This window comes from Crinia signifera, chromosome 8 (assembly GCF_055691185.1).
Source record: "Crinia signifera chromosome 8, ASM5569118v1, whole genome shotgun sequence".
Classification (NCBI taxonomy): domain Eukaryota; kingdom Metazoa; phylum Chordata; class Amphibia; order Anura; family Myobatrachidae; genus Crinia; species Crinia signifera.
In genome coordinates this window covers 163875853-163899365 of record NC_139224.1, presented here as the reverse complement: position 1 = coordinate 163899365, position 23513 = coordinate 163875853, and the positions used below count along the sequence as shown (strand labels likewise).

The 23513-nt window shown below is 49.8% G+C and overlaps 2 protein-coding genes across 2 annotated transcripts; both read left to right on the top strand.

Annotated features, from left to right (window-relative positions):
• Window positions 1–683: 683 nt before the first annotated feature.
• On the top strand, window positions 684–7737 carry LOC146026724 (CARD- and ANK-domain containing inflammasome adapter protein-like). The gene has a single exon (XM_083157617.1). It carries the CDS (start codon window positions 3699–3701, stop codon window positions 6009–6011), a length of 2313 nt encoding a protein of 770 aa, XP_083013743.1. The 5' UTR covers window positions 684–3698; the 3' UTR covers window positions 6012–7737.
• Window positions 7738–14154: 6417 nt separating this feature from the next.
• LOC146026725 (uncharacterized) lies at window positions 14155–18963 on the top strand. The gene is made up of 5 exons (XM_083157618.1): window positions 14155–14803; window positions 16289–16326; window positions 16873–16947; window positions 17203–17401; window positions 18422–18963. The coding sequence occupies exons 1-5, from the start codon at window positions 14737–14739 to the stop codon at window positions 18808–18810; spliced, it is 768 nt and encodes a 255-aa protein (XP_083013744.1). The 5' UTR covers window positions 14155–14736; the 3' UTR covers window positions 18811–18963.
• Window positions 18964–23513: the final 4550 nt, after the last annotated feature.

Sequence of the window (23513 nt, the reverse complement as noted above, 5' to 3'; positions counted from 1 at the left end):
AGCTTCTTGTAAGTGAAGTGATGTTTTGTCAAATTATAAATCAGTTTGAGGTGGAAGTTGATTTTTGGTAAATATGTTGGTTTATTTTTTTAAGGTCTAAGTGCAATCAATGTTGAATAGAATGGACACAAAAACAACTGACGTTACACACCGAAAGAAAATACTCATCCTCCAATGTATTTGTCATCTAAAGCACCATACACACTCGGTGATCCCGGCAGACAAAGATATGGGCGGCGTCAGGGAAGGAGCGACGGTGGGAGGGACGCATGGCCGTCGTTTACGTGGACCTCCCTCATCAGTACATGTTCATATGGGGGAGGGGTCATTAATGATGCGTGGGAGCATGCTTCGTTAACTGTTTTGCTATCTCATCTTGTGTGTATGGGGTTTACGTTAAAGGTCTTGTTGGGGGGGGGGGTCCGTGAATCGCGGGAGGGGGGGTCGCGGGGGGTGGTGGTGCAGCGAATTGCAGGAGGGGGTGCCGCGAATCGCGGGAGGGGGCGCGGGGGTTTGCAGCGAATCGCGGGAGGGTGGGTCGCGGGGGCGGGGGGGTTGCCGAGAATCGTTGGAGGGGGGGGGTCAGGGGGCGGGGTGCCGTGAATCGTGGGAGGGGGGTCGTGGGGTGTGCCGCGAATCGCGGGAAGGGGGGTCGAGAATCGCGGGGGGGGTGTGTGCCGCATATCACTAGAGGGGGGTTGCGGGGGGTTGCACTTCAATGGTGTCCATGTCGACACATGAATGAATATGAAAACTTTCAAAAATTTAAAAACAAATCTTCAAAAACTCATGTCAACCTTTTTCATTGTCGACCATAGCCATGTCAGTGTTTTGCATGTGCCATTTAATCCTGGGGTTGCCGTGAATCGCGGGAGGGGGGGAGGTGGGGGGTGTCCGCAATCGCGGGAGGGGGGGGGGTCGCGGGGGGGTCTCGCGAATCGCGGGAGGGAGGGCGGTGGGGGGCGCTCACCTGGTGGCTGTGGAGTAGGTTCCTGGGCAACATGGGGAGGCAGAGGGTGTCTGGCACTGTGGGCTCACTGGGCTGGTTCTCTGTCATGTGAGTCAGTCATGTGAGTCAGAGGCTCCACCCAGCGTTAGAGACACACTCACACACTTTGAGTGACAGATGTAGCCAAATATAGTCACCCAGTGGCAGCATGTACACTGCAAAAAGCATGGGGATGATATAGAATGTGGGACACCGCATGGAAGTGGCACGGATAAAGAGGAGTATACTCCAGATGACACTCTCTGTGACCTGCCAGCGAGAAATTATTTACCTTTACCTAAAAAAAAAATGCCGACCACAAGGGGGGGGGGGGGGCAGGGGTACTTACCCCCTTTGCCCCCCTTTAATTCGGCTCTGCTACCATTCACTAGGGTGTGGCGGGAGAATATAATATTGCAGCGAGGCACCGTGCCCAAAGCACGGTGAACGCAAACATATAGGGTGAGATGTAATAAGATGAGAGATTCAGAAAGTGAGAGATTTGGGAAGAAATCTCCAGTTTTTTTAAAGCGGCAATCATTTACACTGCAAAACGAAACTGGTATATTTTAAAAATAAACCTGGAGATTTCTCACCAAATCTCTCACTTTCTGAATCTCACCCTCTGTAAGCAAATTGGGCACTGTGGACAGTAGGGGCACGCATGGGGTTTCCTTCCCACAGTAATGTATAATTACCACAGTCCCCTGGAGACAAAGGCGGCGGTACACCACTTTTTTTTTTTTTAAATAGGTAAAGTGTATTTTCAAGGATCCATCATCTGGCAGATCGACGTGTCCCTGATAATGTACTTGGCGTTGTAAAAAAAATGGCGTGCCGCCGCCACCTCTCAGGTAAATTTACTAAGGTAGGAGTTCTATTAAAGGAAGGATGTTGCCCATAGCAACCGATCAGATCCTATCTATTATCTTCTATGGTGCTAAATAAATCAGAAGTAGAATATGAATGGTTGCTATGGGCAACATCCAATCTTCAATAGAACTCCTATCTTGGTTAATATGTCCCTTTTGTATACATACATACTGCACACAGTATGAATATTATTTTTTTATATTGCGCACAGGGCCGGCGCCACCACTAGGCAGCTTTAGGCATTTGCCTAGGGAGCCGGCCACTGGAGGGCGGTAATGAGCTGCAGGAAAGGTCCCGAGGAGAGCAGGAGGAGGAAAGCTGTATGCACCAAGTTATTCAGGTGAGTACTCCTCCGCCCCCGGCCCCCCCTGACTGGAGCCCACCCATGTGTCTGTTACCCCCCCCCCCCCCCCGTGCGGCTTGGAACAGGTAGGAGGCCGTGGACACATCCCCCCCCCCTGTGCAGCAAGTGGACGCCGCACCCCCCCCAGTCGGCGTCAATGGGTGACGGCCGCAGACCCCCCTGCTCCGTGGAGCAGATAGGCGGCCGCATCGCCCCGTACAGCAACCACCCCCAGTCAAATCTTCCTCGGTGGGTGGCATCCCCCTGCAGCAGTTGAACGGCGGCCGCATACCCCCCGGACCGGGTCTGGAGGGGTAGGGGGGGTGGTCATCTGTCGTCTGTCACCTATCGCCTGGGGCGCTGAAAGGGCTTGCACCGGCTTTGATTGCGCACACATATACTGCAGTGCTGTACAGAGAATATATGAACATTCACATCAGTGCCTGCCCCAGTGGAGCCTACCACATGTACACGCACACAGAGGGTTAATTTATTGGGAGCCAAATAACCTACCCGTATATTTTTGGATTGTGGAAGGAAACCGGAGTACCCGGCGGAAACCCACGCAAGCACGGGGAGAATATACAAACTCCGCACAGTTAGAGCCATGGCGGGATCAAACCCATGCGCTGTGAGGCAGTAATGCTAACCATTACATTGTCCGTACTGCCCTGTATATATAACACATGGTGGGAATAGAACCCATGACCTCAGTGCTGTGAGGCAGTAATGCAACCATTACACCGTCCGTACTGCCCCGTATATATATAACACATGGTGGGAATAGAACCCACTCTGTACATATGCTACTGTACCTAGCCTGCAGCACAACAAATAACACCCCTTAATGCTACCACAATCCACCCCCCACCCAAAACTAATACCACACACACACACACACTCTCTCTTTCCACCACTATACCACCAACGCATGCACTTTACACCTACCTAAACTTACAGAACTCCAACAAAATCCATAACCCAACATACCCCTAACCCACAACACCACCACCCCAACACACAATTCACCAAAATACAAACATAATTAAAAAACAATATTATTTGTAAATTGAATGGGGCGTAGTCCCCTATGACGGTGTGAAGAGCGCCCGTAGGGTGTGATGAATCACCAAGTTATACCTAAATGTATACTGTGATTTTTTTTCACTGTTCTGATCTCAATTACTTGTGTACATAAGTGTCTGGTGTGTAGTATTTCACTTGAGTTTTGTAATCACAGCAACTGTAACTAAGCTGTTGATTTACTAATCCAGACAAACAGCATAACTTCCTACCAGGCACAAACAAACAGAAGCCGCCCAGCCCGGGCTCCCAGGCAGAGTGTGATATGGCTGCTGAAACTCACTGTCAGTTATTTCATACAAGCAGCTGGGAACCATCATGATCCAGAACCGGGAGATCTGGAATGTACCTGGTGTGACCCTCATCCACTCAACAGGGGACTCAAGAACCCAAAAGTGAACCTTAACAGCCATGATGGCAGAACCTATTGCACCGTTCCCAGCAGTCCCTCCCGGAGGACTCTTTGCAAACCCTTATGCTGTTGACGTGCTCAGGACTAAGAAAGACGACCTCATAGAAGGAATCCAGAACCCGGACGTCCTGCTCAATTGGCTTATCGACAATGGAGTTCTATCTCCGGACAAGAAAATGGTTATGTCCTATTACCGGACAAGGACGGAGAAGATTTCCCGACTGCTGGACATCTTGGTGACTAAAGGTGAGAGGGCTTGTCGGCTCTTCTTCTTCCCCTGCCTTAAGGAAATTGAGCCTAGGTTATACAATACCGTGAAAAGCTATGTCAGCAATGTAAATGACACAGTAGGAGATGGGAGGAGACAGCTGGTGGGGTATCTGCTCGAGAGGGATAAAGGGGACATCCAAGCCCCCACTAAGGAACCACCAGAAAAAATTCCCCGCAAGGAGACTTTGCCCACGAAGGTAAAAGCCCAAGTTCAGAAACCAAGTGTCCAAGTTAAGGAGAAGATTAGACCTCGGTCAGAAACTCCCAGACAGAAGGTCCCGGGGTCGGTTGAGGTCTTTGATGCGGTTGCAAAAGGTGACCTCTCCTTGTTGGAGACGTTATTGAAAGGCTCTGACGTGAATGCTGTAAACTCTTCTGGAGAAACCTTGCTACACGTAGCAGCGTCTAATGGCCATGTACCTGTCATTGAATACTTGCTCGCCAAAGGAGCCAAAATAGATGCCAAAGACAGAAAGCAGAGGACACCACTGCACAGAGCCGCTGAGAATGGGCATACAGAAGCAGTGCGGGTCTTACTCCGAGCTGGGGCAAACATCTACTCCCTGGACAGCGACTCCTTGTCACCCCTTCACCTGGCTGCTCACAACAACCATCAAGATGTAGTAAAGCTCCTTCTTCAAGAGGAGGGCAAGCGCTACAAAAACAGGTCCAACTTTTTACACCTGGCAGCCACCAAGGACGACAGTAAGCTGGTGCAGATGCTCCTCGGGAACGGTGCCGCTGTTGACGCTATGGACGAGAAGAAGCGAACCGCTTTATTCCATGCAGTTTCCGGGGGACATGAAGCTACGGTGAAAGTATTATTGGAAGCCGGTGCTACCATCGATTCCAGCATTTTCGATGCAGCTTTCAATGCCAACCACGGTTCGATCTTCAGCCTGATCCTCCAATACTCCAAAGGGTTGTCCCCGGACACCATGATCTCCGCCATGTTCAAAGCCGTCAAGCTGAATCTTAACGGAATAATCAAAGCCTTAATTGACAAAGGCACCGATGTGAACGCCAAAAATGACATCCAGTATACGCCGCTGCTTCTGGCGTCAGAATTGGGCAAACCGGAGTCGGCCCTGGCGCTCATAGAGAAAGGGGCTCGTCTGGATGACAGGACACCAAATCTGAACAGCGCTTTGCATCTGGCCGTTCAAGCAGGAGACGTTACAATTACAAGACTGCTGCTAAGTAAGGGAATGAATGTTAATATAACCGGTCCGGCAGACCACACCCCACTTCACATGGCGGCTTACCATAACAAACCGGATCTGTGCAACATACTAATTGATGCTGGAGCCAATGTGAACTCTTCCACCAAGGAACATCTTACTCCGTTGCACATTGCAAGCCAGAGGAACAACCTTGATGTCGCCCAGAGTCTCATACAACACAATGCCAACGTGAATGCCAAGGACAAGAACACAAGGACGGCATTACATATGGCGGCTGAGGGAGGCGGGAGCGCTCTGGTGCAGTTGCTCCTCAATCACAAAGCAAACCCCAACATCGCTGACAAAGATAAGAAGACCCCGCTCCACATAGCGGCGGCGGCAGGGAATATCGAAACGGTGGATGCCTTGCTAAGGAGCCAGGCCCGTTACGGTGTCAAAGACATGGATGGCTGCACGCCCATTCATTACGCCGTGATCTCCGGCAGTACGGACGTCGTTAAAGCTTTGCTGAACGCCGGGAAAAATAAAAACATTGAAGATAAAAACACTTGGAGGAAAACGCCCCTGCACCTGGCTGCGGAGCACGGTCACAGTGACCTGATCAATCTGCTTTTGACCAACGGGGCGGCCATTAACCCTCTGGATAACAACCGAGACACCCCACTTCACTGCGCCTGCAAATCCGGCCACTTGCGCGCCGTGCAGACCCTGGTCGGCTGGACTCAGGGGAAGAAAGCCAACTTACAGGAGACCAACAGCCTGAAGAAGACGCCCCTGCAGGTTGCGGAGGCCGAAACCACTGACAGTCACCAGCAGATCGTAACGTTACTGAAAAAGAAAATGCTGATCATTAAGTAGAATGGCTGTTATAGAAAGAAGAATCGCCGGCAGCTTTCCTGAGGGAGGAATGGACGCGAATAAGGGAGGATTCCTGCACACTGGTACATTCAGGCAAATGGGGTCGCTGAAGCCATTCGCAATGGGGGGGGGGGGGGCACATGCGAATAATAGACCATGCGCACGCACAGTCCCCAACACTTCGGGGTGGGGCCGAACTCGCTTTACTGTGAGCCAACCAGAATCGCCCCCTAAGCCTGGTGAAGTGTTAAAGTGGTCAGTGATGATGGGTATGGATCATTAGGTCACCAGCATTATTGTCGACATGCATTTAGGTCGACATAAGTTAAGGTTGACATAGGTAAGGTCGACATTGATGGTAGGGCATGAAATACCGCCTGTTGGCACATTTTGGCTCAAGAAACAGTAAAAAAAAAACATGTCGACCTTACCCATGTTGACCTAATGACCCTGTCGACCTTCCTGCATGTCAACCTTAATGCATGTCGACCTAATGCTTGTCCACCATCATGCTGGTGAGCTAATGACCGTATCCCGTGATAATGCAGCAGCCAATCGGCTTCTAACTGTTTCTATACAGGCTGGGTTTGAAGGCAGACAGTTAGGAGCTGACTGGCCGCTGCATTATCTCTGGTCACTTTATCACTTCACCAGGTTTGATACTTTTGCCCCATTGTAACACGTGGGGCTCCAGAACCAACTCTCATGGGGCAGATGGATGTACCAAGCCTGGAAGAGTTATACAGCGGAGAGAGCTACAGTACCAGCCCATCAGCTCCTAACTGTCACCCCGCAGGTTGGTTTGACAAATGACAGTTATGGCCTGTTTGGCTGATACTTTGTCGCTCTCCACTTTATCACTCCCCAAGGCTTAGTACGTCTTCCCTATACACTCTGAATGCACTGACTTCCCCTTTTGCAGAGTATAGTTCTAGTTCCTCGATCTGTTATTTCAGTATTTGCACCACAGAACGCATTGAATTGTGGCGACCGGAATCATTTCGCTGTCAGGTCTCTTTAGGGTTTAACAAAACCCCACGAAAAAAAGTTATTTCCAGGCCTGAAACCCTTCCACCCGCAATGTACGTGTGCCCTATAGCATCCACATAAGTAGATCATTGCTGCAGAAATAACAGAATAAATGTCATTGCATTAGTTTTTATGGTATCAGTGAAAGGAGGGTGGCGGGAGTAAAGCTGTGTTACCTGTGTGCCCCAGGCACCACCTGCCGCAACCCAGGGGGGATTATTGTAACGTCAGACTATTGAAGGATGCAACTTTTGAAGTGGACCCATTACCTGCACACAGTGGGGGCGTGCCTTTTGTGAACCAGTGTTTATTTATTTACTAGGAGCCAGTGACATCACTGTATCCCATATCTCTGTGATGTCACAGGGCACCAGTGAGATAAAGTGGAAAGAGATAAAAGCACCCATTTATCATAGGATGGCAAAATGAGGTAAAAAGTTAAAAAAAAGGGGCAGACTAGATGGGCCAAGTGGTTCTCATCTGCCGTCAAATTCTATGTTTCTATGTTACTAAATGCAATGTGACCTGGGTGGGATTTACTGCCCAGGATGGCATTCCAATATGCGACCCTTTTGCAGGCTTGCCTACCCTCCCGGAAATCGGGTCCTTCTCCCGGCCCCCCGGGAAGGTGGGCAAGTCTCCCGCATTTTGCTAATTGCCCCCAATCCCTCCTTGCCTGCTGGTGCAATTACCTGAAATCGCGTGTACGCTGAGAAGGGGCGGGGCTAAAATTATGCGATCGCGTAATTTCGTGTCATTTAAGCCCCGCCCATTCTCAGCGTACACACGATTTCAGGTAATTACACCAGCAGGCAAGGGGGGATTGGCGGCAATTAGCAAAATCAGGGGGGCGGTGGGCGGGGCCAAGTGATGTCAGACTTAAGGTACCCATAGATGGTCCGTTCCCGGACCGTCTGTTTTGTACTATGCGATGCGCGCTCCCGCGCATCACATAGTACGGTACAAAAAGTATGTGCTGCACATACTTTTTGTACTAGCTAAACATCGTATCGGATCGCATTGCATGCACTAGGCATGCACTAGGCATGCGATCCGATACGATGCATGCTAATTAAGACCCAAACGGATCCGTTTAACGGACCGTGTATGGGCACCTTTACTTAATATTTGTGGCTAACCCCTGAAAACTGGTGTTTTCAGAGAATTTGCCGCAAATATTCAATAGTAAATGGGCCCCAAAGTCCCTACCAATCAGCACTTAGCTGCCATGTTACAGGCGGTGTTTAAAAAGTTAGGGGCTGATTAGTTGGTAATTTATCTCTCTCCATTTTATCTCTCTTGAAGCTCTGATATAGTACAAGCAGGAGTTGTCCGATGCCTCCTTCAGCGTTACCATAATAGTGCCCCTCCGGCCACATATGAATCAGACCCTTGTGCCTCAGTGAGACAAGAAATTTGGCTGCTCCACTGTGTGTTTGTCTTGCAGTAAACTGTATAGCCATTACATTCAATTGTTTCTTTGCTACAGCAGTACCTCTTTCCAGACAGCAGGGGTCACTGTTACTATTGTTTTAAAAGCATCTTAGATCTTGCATGTCGGGACCCGCAACGCCAAAGGCACATCCGGCCCGAAAGGGGGCGGGGATTTGAGCCAAGTGGATGAAGCTGTGACCCACAAGTGGGACGCTATTGGCAGGATTGTCCCGCTGTAATTGGGACAGTTGGGAGGTATGGTTATAGAACAGGCAACGTTCAATATACTGTTTTATTGTTGACATAAGATCCTCTGGGGTGAAATAAGACTTTCTTCATTTTGTATACATGCTTTATTTTCAATATTGAATCTTACAATACTTTTGTAGACATATTTGGATTATAACTTGAAAATATTGATTGTTCAATCTTTTATTTTTGCTATACAATATATCTCAGATTTATTTTTATTACATCTGCAAAATTTCAATAAAAAACTTTTTTTGGGGAAAAAAAATTCTCTGAGATAGATTTGTTATTCACAATGATTATTTTGTGTGACAACTGTAAAACAGTGAATTATATCCAGTTATGTTCCTTTTAGTATGTCAGAGAAAAGTGCCTGTGATTGGCTGTCTTATTATTTCTCTATCAGAGCAAAGTGCCTGTGATTGTCTGTCATTATTTCTGTATCAGAGCGATTTGGCTGCCTTATTGTTTCTGTACATTGTCATGTCGATCTTTTGTAACTGTCCACCTTATGGCCCCAATACACTAGTCCCACTTGTCCTAAGGACAGGTCAGACCCAATTTACCCTGAGCTCCCCCGGCAGCTCCCCAAGGGCAGGATGTACTAAAGGGAAAATGCGGTAAAACGGGGGTTTTACCGCATTTTCCTATTTACCATTACTCATCTGCCCCGTTTTCGCCTGGCAGGGTATCGCCACCCAGAGGGTGGCGATACCCTATAGAAGCCTATGGGCTTCTAACGCTGCCCGTGCCCCCCCCCCCCCTCTCATCCTCCTTTGGTCTCCTCCTCCCCCAGCAGGTGTCATAGCCGGGAGGACATCTGGCTACAGGGGGGAGGAGGAGACGCAGGGGGACACTGGCAGCCGCCGGGATGTGACGGAGACCCCCGCAGACCACATCACAGGTATCGCGGGGGTCTCCGTCACCGCAACCCGATGCTAGCCGCATATGTTAGTACATATGCGGCAGCATCGCGGCGGCTGTCAGTCGTAGGGCGGCGATGTATATTAATACACCCCGCCCCAAGAGAGCTCACTTATGATCTGGCACTTGATTTATCGCATGTATGACTCCTAGGTAGATGTTGGGACAGGAGATTTAAAAACAAACAAACTGGTGAGCGGCAGGGGTAGCAGCGGGTACTGGGCTGCGCTGAGCCCTTGGGGGGTGTGGGTGACTGTGCAAGTGGCAGGTCTTGGGCAGTGTCGGGAAGCGCTAGGCGGCTGAGCGGCAGCGTCATTTACATTTTTTTTTTCCAAAAGACAAAACTGTCATTGATTGACCAATCAGCAGCCTCCTGGGTGGCCGCTGCAATCAACGGCAGGCGTTACTCTTTAATAAAAAAAATAATTATTCTGATGCTGGCCGCCCGGCACCCGTTGCTGCCCAGGACCCGCCGCTGCTCCCCCACCCCCGGGAGCTCAGCGCAGCCTGGCACCCCACCGGTCACCCCTGTTAGCCACGCCAGATGTACCTGCACATAGGTATGTGCTTCACCACTGGCACACACCTACGGAACCGGTCCCAACACATCGCAGGTGCTAAAAAGAACCCGCGATGTGCCGCTGATGGGTCAGATCCCATAGATTTTATGTGCAGGGCATTTAATCCCCAGGGGTCAGACCCGATGCCAGCGGGCCACGCATTGGGTCAGAGGGGGATGTCAAACACATCCAATTTTGTCCGTTTTCTCTGCCCAATCCGTCGGGATCGGGTGAAATCGGCCCAAATTGTACTAGTGTATGGGAGCTTTCGGACACAGTTGATCTTTTTACATGTCAACCTTTTGCCCATGTCAACCAATTACATGTCAACCACATAGGATTGACACTGTTTATGCATTGATGGGAACCCAGCCGCAGCTGACACTGACTCCTGTATCATCACAATGAACCGGAATGGCACCTATATATATATAATACTTACACCCTACCTTTTGCCTCCGCCTCATTTTTGTGCCCTATTTATGGAATGTGAGCACCAATGCCATCTTTCCGAAAGTGTCACACAAGATAGCGCCGCTAGCGTCCTGCCGCAGGGTGGGGGCGGGGTAAGGTCTCCTTTATCCTGTGCTCCAGCTAGTAGATCTGGGGAATGTGACAGTTAGTAATAACTACACCTGTGCTCCAGCTAGTAGATCTGGGGAATGTGACAGTTAGTAATGACTACACCTGTGCTCCAGCTAGGTGATCTGGGGAATGTGACAGTTAGTAATGACTACACCTGTGCTCCAGCTAGTAGATCTGGGGAATGTGACAGTTAGAAATGACTACACCTGTGCAGGGCCGGCGCCACCACTAGGCAAATCTAGGCATTTGCCTAGGGCGCCGGCCACTGGAGGGCGGCATTTTGCCCCCCCCCCCCCCCCCCCGCTGCCCGGGTATCTGTCCTGCGGCGCTGTGTATTTAAAGCTGGCGGCGGAGGCAGCGGGGGTCCCTGCAGTCCATTAGAAATAACGAGCGCTTCTGTTGTGAAAACACTGGCAGCACGGCGCACGCTGATCTCAGCCAATCAGCGTGCTGCCAGTGTTTTTACAACAGAAGCGCTTCCGCATAGCCCGGCGGATAGCGCTCGTTATTTCTAATGGACTGCAGGGACCCCCGCTGCCTCCGCCGCCAGCTTTAAATACACAGCGCCGCAGGACAGGTACCCCCCTCCTCCGGCACCGGACAGCGCCGCAGGACAGGTACCCCCCTCCCCCGGCACCGGACAGCGCCGCAGGACAGGTACCCTCCCCCGGCACTGGGGCGCCCCCACCCCGACTTGCCTGGGGCGCTCTGGTGCCTTGCACCGGCCCTGCACCTGTGCTCCTGCTAGTAGATCTGGTGAATGTGACAGTTAGTAATGACTACACCTGTGTTCCAGCTAGTAGATCTGGGGAATGTGACAGTTAGTAATGACTACAGCTGTGCACCAGCTAGTAGATCTGGGGAATGTGACAGTTAGTAATGACTACACCTGTGCTCCAGCTAGGTGATCTGGGGAATGTGACAGTTAGTAATGACTACAGCTGTGCACCAGTTAGTAGATCTATGGAATGTGACAGTTAGTAATGACTTCAGCTGTGCACCAGCTTGTAGATCTGGGGAGTGTGACAGTTAGTAATGACTGCACCTGTGATTGCATAATGAAGACCCTTGGATTATTGCAGATTTGCAGGTGTTCCAGAGTTCCATCTTTTTATTGCATATTCTGGGGGTAATAGAGCAGTGGACACATTTTGACGCTACTACGTCTTCCTACTAAGGCCGCAGCTGATGGGCTTCCTATAGAGACACCCGCCGGCCAAGGTTTGAATCCGCTGATGTGCGCACATAGACGCACCACTGATCAGAGAGCGGCCTTATGGTTGCTCAGAATGTTAGTTAAAACATGGGCGCCGGTGCCAGCGGAACTGCGTCTTTCGATGCGGTCACTGACACTGATGCCTCCTGCACTGTTAGTCAGCCCCCCACACGGCCCAGGAAGTGCTTGTGAAATAGCACGAATCTCCACGCAATTCCAATATGCGTCCACAGGCGGTAACCATTTGGACGCAATCGCAGTCGTTGAATCAGGCCCTCTACCCGTAGTCGCCTCACTGTAACCCGTTCTTGCCACGTGCTTATAGTTTATGGACCAACTAGTAGTGAGGATTTGGAGTTCTGAAGGGAAACATTCTCAGGTGACTGTGTTGCAGAATTGATTTATTTAAGGTTCATTACAGTGCCGCCCTATTTCTATTCAATGTTCCTTATTTATTTATCTAATACAAATATTAAGGGTTGGTAATCTTGTGCCGGGACTTTATTTGTTGCTAGGAAGATTTTCTGTCACAGCCTGTAATTTACTGACATTGAGTTTATTCTCTAATCTCTTTATCTCCTCCGAAAACCCTCCTGTCAGTCTCACTGATATGTGATAATCCCGTCACAAATAATGGACTCCACACATTGCTGATTTGTGACTGCAGCCTGTGTTATGTCCCGTAGACGGGGCGACGGGTGCAGGCAGCTGAGTGACACGCTTAAACACGGATCATAAAAATGCGATTTCTCAACCCTATCTGTTATAATCAGGCCAAATCGCACTAGTGTATGCAGTGCCGCCATTAGGGGGGTGCTATGGGGACAACTGTCCCCGGGCCCGGCTACTCTGACAAAGGGTGTTTCGGAGATAATCGAGGCATTGGGACAGAGTTTCCTGCATGTTATATATATAAAGAATGTGATCAAGCCAGGCCTAGGAGAGGCCCCTTCCGGTATGCAGTCACACTTATTGGGTTCATTCCAACTTATTTACATTGGTAACGCACTATGAGTGTTTCCTGATCCTATCGTTTTGGGGGAAATCTACTATCGATTATATATGAGGAAGGAAATGCTCTGAAGAATTATCGCAATAACATTACGTTGAATGGACGCGGGATTGATCCAGGCCTAGGAGAGGTCCATCTCTGGACCAGGGTGAGTCCTGATGTCAACACGTAAGATAGTAAAGACATTGTGAACTAAGCTATTCCCTATAAGGTGACCTGGTTCCATCATTTTTCATTTGCATTGGTTGACATAGTCAAAAGGTCAACATGAAAAATAGAATTTTTTTTGTGTGTAAAAAACAACTTGTTCATATTTTACCATGCCTGAAGCATGGCGAGCACATGTCCACCTTTGTCGACATATACACCCCAAAAAACATAAACGTAGAATTTTTGACCCTGTGGACCTTTTGACCATGTCAACATTTTGACCTTTTGATCATGTCAACATTTGACTGTCGACCTTTTGATCATGTCAACATTTTTACTGAAGACCTAGACATTGTATATCGAACACACCATAACCGGTGTACTAGGCAACAAGACCTTTCCTGTGTGTAATGTTCTCCATCTCACCCTGATGTCCCAGCAGGCCAGAGCAGGTAGGCCACCGCTCCCCCTCACTGCGCCTTATATCCGCCATACTGTCCCAACATCAACTGTAAGCAGCTGGCGTGCGTAGTGTGATCTGCCTCTAAAGGGCACCTCAGCAGCTGACATTCATACTTAGTACTGCCCGGCCCCTGACCATCAAGTCAGTAGTGGGAGGGCGGGTACCCTGTGTGGTGTAATACATCAGGTGGTAGGGGGAGGGCAGTTACCCTGTCTGGGGTATTACATCAGGTGGTAGGGGGAGGGCAGTTACCCTGTCTGGGGTAATACATCAGGTGGTAGGGGGAGGGCGGTTACCCTGTCTGGGGTAATACATCAGGTGGTAGGGGGAGGGCGGATACCCTATCTGGGGTAATACATCAGGTGGTAGGGGGAGGGCGGTTACCCTGTCTGGGGTAATACATCAGGTGGTAGGGGGAGGGCGGTTACCCTGTCTGGGGTAATACATCAGGTGGGAGGGGGAGGGCGGATACCCTATCTGGGGTAATACATCAGGTGGTAGGGGAGGGCGGATACCCTATCTGGGGTAATACATCAAATAGTAGTGGGAGGGCAGGTACCCTGTGTAGGGTAATACTTCAGGTGGGAGGGCAGGTACCCTGTCTGGGGTAATACATCAGGTGGGAGGGGGAGGGCAGGTACCCTGTCTGGTGTAATACATCAGGTGGTAGGGGGAAGGCGGATACCCTATCTGGGGTAATACAGATCAGGTGGGAGGGCGGGTACCCTATCTGGGGTAATACATCAGGTGGTAAAGGGGTAGCAGTTATCCTGTCTGAGGTAATACATCAGGTGGTAGGGGGAGGGCAGTTACCCTGTCGGAGGTAATACATCAGATGGTAGGGGGAGGGCAGGTACCTGTTACCCTGTGTCCGGGTAATACATGAAGTTAAGTACTCGTAATACTGGCGGCGGGTATACCAGCAATATGTTGCCCCGCCCGTGTCTCCTCTGGCCGCGCCTCCCGTGTCCCCGCCCCCAGTGTCCCCGCCTTGCCTCTCACTGGAAGGTTCATATTGGCGGATAGTCTCTATGACAACGCTCTCCCCACCCACCTTACCCTCATCGTGACCACTCGGCGTCTACCCGGAAGTAGTAGTAAACATGGCGAGAAATGCGGAGAAGCAGCTGGGGCAACTGAACCGGCTCTGGCTGCAGAGGGAGAAGGAAGGTGAGAGCCCCGGGCGTACGGGAGGGTACGGATGTGTTAGGAGGGAGGACGGGGGCAGGGGTGTATGCATGGGGTACAGTTGTGTAAGGAGGAGAGGAGCAGGGTACAGGGGGTGGTACATGGGTGTAAGAAGGGGGATACAGATGTGTAAGGAGGGATGGAGGGGGGGGGGGGGTTACAGGATTCAAGTATGGGGAGTACAGGGGTTGTAAGGAGGGGAATACAGAGGGGAGGGAGTAGTGATGGGGTAGTGGTGTAAGGGGTACATAGTACATGCCTCGCTCTGTAAGGGGTACATAGTGCCAGATGTGTGGCCCCTCACTCTGTAGGGGGGGGACATGGTGCATGCGTGGCTCCTCGCTCTGTAGGGGGGGGGGACATGGTGCATGCGTGGCTCCTCGCTCTGTAGGGGGGGGGCATGGTGCATGCGTGGCTCCTCGCGCTGTAGGGGGGGGGCATGGTGCATGCGTGGCTCCTCGCTCTGCAGGGGGCACGTGGTGCATACGCGGCTCCCCGCTCTGCAAGGGGCACGTGGTTTATGCGCGGCTCCCCGCTCTGCAAGGGGCACGTGGTGCATGCGCGGCTCCCCGCTCTGCAAGGGCACGTGGTGCATGCGCGGCTCCCCGCTCTGCAAGGGGCACGTGGTGCATGCGCGGCTCCTCGCTCTGTAAGGGGGCACGTGGTGCATGCGCGGCTCCTTGCTCTGTAGGGGGGCATGTGGCGCATGCGCGGCTCCTCGCTCTGTAAGGGGACACGTGGCGCATGCGCGGCTCCTCGCTCTGTAAGGGGGCACGTGGTGCATGCGCGGCTCCTCGCTCTGTAGGGGGTACATAGTGTATGCGTGGCTCCTCGCTCTGTAAGGGGCACATGGTGCATGCGCGGCTCCTCGCTCTGTAAGGGGTACATGGTGCATGCGCGGCTCCTCGCTCTGTAAGGGGGCACACGGTGCATGCGCGGCTCCTCGCTCTGTAAGGGGGCACACGGTGCATGCGCGGCTCCTCGCTCTGTAAGGGGGCACACGGTGCATGCGCGGCTCCTCGCTCTGTAAGGGGGCACACGGTGCATGCGCGGCTCCTCGCTCTGTAAGGGGGCACACGGTGCATGCGCGGCTCCTCGCTCTGTAAGGGGGCACACGGTGCATGCGCGGCTCCTCGCTCTGTAAGGGGGCACACTGTGCATGCGCGGCTCCTCGCTCTGTAAGGGGGCACATTGTGCATGCGCGGCTCCTCGCTCTGTAAGGGGGCACATGGTGCATGCGCGGCTCCTCGCTCTGTAAGGGGGCACACGGTGCATGCGCGGCTCCTCGCTCTGTAAGGGGGCACATGGTGCATGCGCGGCTCCTCGCTCTGTAAGGGGGCACATGGTGCATGCGCGGCTCCTCGCTCTGTAAGGGGGCACACAGTGCATGCGCGGCTCCTCGCTCTGTAGGGATATGTCGGTTCTCAAATAAAATACTGACAACTGTCTTTGTATTTTGTTTTGCAGAAGGACGCGTGAAGGACATTAGTAATAGACCAAGATTAGTGAGTTTATCTGACTAACATGAAGTAAATCACTTCTAAATGATCATTTTTGGGAAGCAGATTCACAGATCCCTCACATGATATACATGTCACTTGTTTCTGGTTATTACTAACTGGGAAGTGTGTGTGTGTGCGTATATGTGTTTGCACTACCAATTTCATACCTATATTACATGGCCCCTGTCATTTATCTTCCGAGTATATGATTATTTTCATTGCCTTTGCTATGTAGCAGATTCTGAGGCAGGCACATGTTTGTGTTTATGCTAATGCCACGGGCAATGATCTTCATACTGAGATGCCCACGGGCAGTGGCTCTAAGCCATCTCTGTGCATGGTCAGGCGCACCATAGAAGAACCAACTTATGGCAGGAGCCGTTCCATCTGAGTATGATCTCCAGTGTGATTTGTACACTCGCCGCTGCGCCCAACTCTGCGCCAGGCCCCATATGACATTACATAGGTGACTTAGGCACTGCTGTATCTACATATATAATTGTTTCTATGTGCGATTCCCCTTTATCCTATTCTCCATGTTCCATGCAGTCATCTCTACATAAAGCTTCTGACGTGAAGAAATGGATTCCCAGCATCAAAAAGGAGATTGAATACTATTTAGAGGTAATATTGTGCTATAAACCATAACCAATGAGGTAGATTGTGGAATCTTCTCAGCCGCCTGACTCTAAGGGGGGTATTCAATCACCCGCAGCCATCTCCCAATGGGGGAGATGGCTATCTAATGCTAGACGCGCTTTGGGGGTTTGTTGCCATAGTGAACTACTTGATATTTAGCGTTGTATTAAAGACCCACAAACCGTACAGTGCTGAGCGCTCAGTGTCCCGTACTAAGGAACGACGGCCTGTGTTTTGCAGCAATCTCATTTGACTCACTATTCGGACAGAAAGATTCAGGAATTCCAAGAAAAGATTGAAGCACTGAAGAAAGAGTATCAGAGTCACCTGTGGAAGTTACGTAGGCTAGATCCGTCCTGCAAGGAACACCCGTGGAAGCCGCGAGGATACACCAGGAAGAGAGCAGCTGACGGGAAATCTCCCTCGTGGGTGGAGTCAGGTGCGGAAACCAAGTGGTGCTGCGGACCGGCGTCCTTTAGTTGCTGTTATGACAACTGAAACGCTGCCCACGAAATCCGCTTCCATCTGTTGTGTATATTAACCCCATAACACGATGCCAGCTGTTAGATGCATAGACACATGTTGTGCATTGCAGAGTCACTGGGCCTAATTCAGACCTGATTGCTGGGTAGTGCTGGTTAGGAGCCCAGGATCAGGTTAACATTGCGCTGCCAAGGTCTCCCCTTTGTGCAGGGAAAACAATAGCTGGAGGATGGGTTAGGATGCTGGGGGAAGGGGGGGGGGGGGGGTTAGGTTGCAGAAAGGGAGTTTAGGCACTAGCAGTGAGGCTTATGGCCAGGCTGCGGGGGGGTAGCATTAGGCTGCAGGCAGTGAGGGGTACTTATGTACGGAGCCCTTTTCGGGAATCCCTGTATCGGAATGCCAGTGTCTCCAGAGCCAGAATATCATGTGTGTCCCCGATGTATAACATATAGCAATCAAATGTAGAAATGTTTTGTCATCGTGTCCCAGGTTCCCAATCAGACTATAACCAACCATCACATTGTGGGCCTGATTCTAGTCCACACTCAATGCTGCGAAATTCATGTGGATGAAACGCCGCTCACACAGCCGCCTGCCCTCCCCTTAATTGCCGAGTTCCCCGCTCGGCTGCAAATGGGTGTTTTTCATAAACATCCATTCGCAGCTTTGGGTGCAGGGGGCGACATTATTAGATGGTCCCCGAATATTGTAAAATGCACGCAGATCTGAGACACTTCTGGTGTCGTAGCTTTGTGCGCTCTTTGTACGGGAAGCAGGTGGGCAACTGACATTAGCTGCCGGCACCCGCGTCACCGCCTAATTTACATGGGATCACCCATGAAAGCTAGAGGCAAATGGGACAGTGAACTAACAAATGGAAAACATCACTCCCCCAGTGCGAATGCGCGTACCAACCAAAATGAGGTTGTGTGTCTCGAACATGTTTAAAATTGTAACTTGTGTCTCTGCTTTGAAGGTGAACACAAGCTGCTGTGCCTGCCGGTCCTGTCTGACACTGTGAGTAAGGAGAATAGTGACAGCGAGGAGGAAGAGGCCCCCAATATCCGGGAAGAGCAACCCATCCCATTGGATCCCCGCTGTGCCGATCCTCCAGTGCAGGATGAGCCTCTAGTGTTCAACAGCAGAAATTCTCACCCCAAGGACCTGTGGCTGAGGTCACCGTATAACACCGGGGGAGATACTGCTAATAAACTCAAAGAAATTCTCATGTCGCCACATCCGGGGCAAAAAGATTCAACCAGTCCAGGAGACGGCCTGGAGAACAGGACAGAAGACCCAGCTGGGACAACCAGAGGCCTCCTGGGACTAGACTGTTACTCTTCTTCTTCTGAAGAGGACACATGACTCCACCACAATAGCCTCATCTTGGACATGATATTGGTGTATAAAGGATTGTGTCGTAAATGGGATCATTATTCCCTACTGTATATTATAAGGCTATTTATAAGTTGCTGTGTTTTATAAGGCCAGATTTGTTAATGAACAAAGCAAACTTGTCTCCATTGCCCTAGCACTAATTAATGTCCATACTGTAACATGTACTGTGGTGGCTATTGCATCCTCTGGGACCTTGACACTCTAGATATATTTTAAAACTACACATCCCAGCATGCTCTGCTTCAGTTTTGCTATTTTAGCCATGCTAAATCCAAAGGTGTCCATACACATACCAATTACCCGGTACTTTTTGTGCTAAAATAGCATCGTTGTGCATATGTTGTGCATTAGATGCGATGCTATTAGCACAAAAAGTACCGGGTAATTGGTACGTGTATGGGCACCTTGATGCAGAGCATGCTGGGATGTGTAGTTCAACAACATCTGGAGTGTTGAGGTTAGCCATCAAGGCTCGTCTGGGATATACCCCAGGAATGGTGTCTGTGCCCCCATATTGGGGCACAGGAAAATGAGCAAGATTGTGGTAATATGCACAGCTGGACATGACAGTGGAACATGTCACAGAATTTAACCCATTCCAGTATGCTCATCTCATAATGTAGTTCTTTTTTAACCCTTTGTGTGCCAACGTTGCAGGGAGAGATGCGCACAATATCCGCTAAACGTGCCAGGGACGAAGTCGAGGAATATGAATTGCTTCAGTTATTGCCGGAAAATGATCTGTAGTCAATTATTGGAGTTTTGTTAAACATTGGGCTGAAAAAAGAACAGTGACTGTGAGCGTCCCAGGCATCGTTAGCGGATATTTCACACATCTCTCACTGCAACGTTGGCACTCAAAGGGTTAAATCGCATGTATCTGGGGCCGATGGGCAGAGATAAAAGGCCAGATGTATCAAGCTTCAAAAAGTTATATAGTAGAGTGTGATAACCACCAACCAGCTAACCCCTACCTGTCATTTTTCAAACACATCCTGTAACATGACAGCTGAGCTGATTGGCTGGCTGTTTATCTCTCTCTGTTTTGTCACTTTTTGAAGCTTGATACATCTGGCTCAAAGTACCAGCCAGTCAGCTACTAACTGCTATGTCACAGGCTGTGTGTGAACATTGAAAGACAGGAGCTGGCCAGTTGGCACTTTATTAAATAGATCCAGAAGGTATTAATTGGACTACACCAATGGTTCTTAACCCTGGTCCTCAAGTACCCCAACAGTTTTTTTTTTTCAGGTCTCCACACAGAATCACGTGAAGTAATTAGCTTCACCTGAGGATTTTTTCAAATGTGTCAGTGAATAATGAGTGCACCTGTCGGGTGATCTGTAAAACATGAACTGTTGGGGGCCCTTGAGAACCCCTGGTCTGCACAACCTTTGCCCTGTAATCACAACTATGCACGTCTCTGTAGCTTTAGTGCCAGGCTGCTGCCATCTCCTCACAGGAAACCATCTGACGTACAGAGGCAGATTAGTTTTTAGCAGAGAATTAGCCATTGATTGACAGCGCGTGTGTTTCATTAGCGGTTTCCCAGCAATTAGGACCTGTGCTGATTACATTACTGATCACTGTGCCCCAGATCGATGGAATTGCACACACAGGACTAAACAGATTGGACTCTTTACATCCTTTCAGGAATACTATCTAGGAGATAATTTACCTATTGATCAGCTAAACCCCTCACTGGCAGCAGAATGCGCCGTCCAGTATACATAAAAAATTAAAAATAAATCAAACATCAGCAAAAGATCCGTCATGTGAGTAGTGATCTTCTGTGATTCGGTCCAATGTTTAATTATTCCCAATAACACCTACAAGATCGGCATGTAGGACGCAAGTCTCTCACTGCGCAAACAGCTTGTGTGCCACTATACCGATGGGAGAAATGTTTCACTGCTTTGGGGGAGATTAATCAAATCTAGGAGAGTGATAAAATTAACAAGTTGCCCATAGCAACCGATCAGCTTACTCATTTTTATAGCAGTCTATCAAAATGACAGAATTGGGTAATACTTTGGGGAGTATCCAATTAGCTGTAATAATTTACCATAGCTGCCTGATCCCCCCCCAAACATATCCCTGATCTGATGTGTTTTTGGTGAGAACATAAATATATTGAAACAAATGCTTTTGTGACCAAAAAAGCTTGAGGCTAATTGGATTCTCTGTATCCAAGATTTGATACATCTCCCCCTTTCGTTGTAAGCATTTCTGCTTCTTGATTAGGGAAGCGAGACTCTCCGACCTTCATTAATTGTATTTAATAGTTTACGGAGTTTCTCGCACAATTCACAACAATAAGAGCGTTTAACCAGAAGCACGGAATCTTCTTTTATAAAAAAAAAAAAAAAAGCCGAGCAGCAATCAGTAGTCTATAATGAGAAGGATTGATCCGAAGATCTTGTATCGCTGTACAACGATCCCCTGTTTACAGGATGGTCGGTGCTGCGTGAAAGCCCAAAGATGAGAGGTATTATTGCCCCACTATAGTTCACCTGGAAATGATGTGGAAGTGAAAGAATTAATCCCCAGACAACGTGTCCGTTTTTGTCGGCGAGGCGCAATGCTCTGTACTGGAAGTAGCTGGTTGTGACTCTGAAATCTCATCTATGTCCTTATAACTTGTGTAACTGGTGAGGAAATATTCTTCGATTCGACTGAGAAATTCGTCCGCGTACAGCGAGCAGGCGGCGTTCACTAGCGTCCTCCTCAAACACGTCAGGAGCTGTGACAAGAGACCGTACAACCAGTGACTCATACACGGAATGCAGTCGGTAACGAACAGCATAAATATGATCTATTACTGCAGGTCATCTGTTATAAACATTCTAGAACAGTGGTTCTCAAACTCAGTCCTAAGGACCCCAGACAGTTCACATTTTCCAGGTCACCCGGCGGGTGCACATGTGCATTCATTACTCATTTTAAAAGATCCACAGGTGGAGATAATGATTCTGTTAGGAGACCTGCAAAACGTGCACTGTGTGGGGTCCTGAGGACCGAGTTTGAGAAACTGTGTTCTATTGTATACAGGAAACCTGTCCCAGCAAAGGAACCCACAGATTTACAACTGAATGCACAGGCGTGCTATTTCTCTTATTGAGTTTTGATATTAAAGTGACCTTAGCTCTGTTTAGCCAAAACCTTAGTATTGATTGGTGCATACCCCTGTGGCTGATGGGAAGGAGGCAGAGGCAGCGTCAATTCGGTGCCTGTCAGAACGTCATCAGGTTCTGAATATCGACATTTAACATTTAGACACCAGAATGCCAACAGTACAGTTCTAATCAGGTTCTGCTAAAATATGCAGACACCTGTGCATTCTAGTGTCAATGTTCTAAATATGTTGACATTTTAACCATGTTTTCGTGAATGTCGACATTTTGCTAGTCGACCTGCATTAGTACACCCCCACGCAGGGGGTGTGGGTCCTAAATAACTTGATGAGTGGCCTTCTCCCTGCATTAGTACCATCTGGAAATAGATCACTGTATCTGTAGATCACATAATAAGTAATACAGTGCCATCTGCTACACACTTGTGTGATAACACGCAAAGTTCCTGGATCTAATGCTATTACAGATTTATCATTTGTAGGAAACCCATAAAGCTGACAAGACTACGGCTACACCAAATTCTCTATAGTGGACCATATTGTAATATTTGTTTTATAGAAAGGTTACTGTTGTTGCCAGATAATAATTGTATATAAATATTACTATATGATGTTCCCCGATGAGTTGGCTGTTCAATATATTTTATTATTTGGGCCTTTTATTATAATTTCCCTGTGCGGGGCTACAGACACTACATAAATAAATTCTAATAATACCAATAGAATAATTCTCAGCAGAGTCTCGCATATCACCAGCAACTAGTTACTTCATTGAGGCATTATGTACTGTGTGCCTCACTGATGCCACCAGACGCACCGTGTGCCTCAGCAATGCCACCAGACGCACCGTGTGCCTCAGCAATGCCTCCAGATGCACCATGCACCTCATTGATGCCGCCAGATGCACGTGTGCCTCAGCGATGCCTCCAGATGCACCATGCACCTCATTGATGCCGCCAGATGCACCGCGTGCCTCAGCGATGCCGCCAGTTGCACCGTGTGCCTCAGAAATGCGGCCAGATGCACCATGCGCCTCAGCGATGCCACCAGATGCACCGTGTGCCTCAGCAATGCCACCAGATGCACCGTGTGATGTAGCGATGCCGCCAGATGCACCGTGTGCCTCAGCGATGCCGCCAGATGCACCGTGTGCCTCAGCGATGCCGCCAGATGCACCGTGTGCCTCAGCGATGCCTCCAGATGCACCGTGTGCCTCAGCGATGCCTCCAGATGCACCGTGTGCCTCAGCGATGCCTCCAGATGCACCGTGTGCCTCAGCGATGCCTCCAGATGCACCGTGTGCCTCAGCGATGCCGGCAGATGCACCGTGTGCCTCAGCGATGCCGGCAGATGCACCGTGTGCCTCAGCGATGCCTCCAGATGCACCGTGTGCCTCAGCGATGCCTCCAGATGCACCGTGTGCCTCAGCGATGCCGCCAGATGCACCGTGTGCCTCAGCGATGCCGCCAGATGCACCATGTTACTTCATGGTACCACCAGATGAAATAGTGGGACAATGTGATCTGATTCTGTAGAA

Excerpts from the sequence above, each read along its gene's own strand:
- LOC146026724 (XM_083157617.1), top strand. The coding sequence starts at position 3,699 with ATGATGGCAGAACCTATTGCACCGTTCCCAGCAGTCCCTCCCGGAGGA.
- LOC146026725 (XM_083157618.1), top strand. The coding sequence starts at position 14,737 with ATGGCGAGAAATGCGGAGAAGCAGCTGGGGCAACTGAACCGGCTCTGG. Across the intron at positions 14,804-16,288 it reads GCTGCAGAGGGAGAAGGAAG|AAGGACGCGTGAAGGACATT; the intron begins GTGAGAGCCCCG and ends TTTGTTTTGCAG. Across the intron at positions 16,948-17,202 it reads AGATTGAATACTATTTAGAG|CAATCTCATTTGACTCACTA; the intron begins GTAATATTGTGC and ends TGTGTTTTGCAG.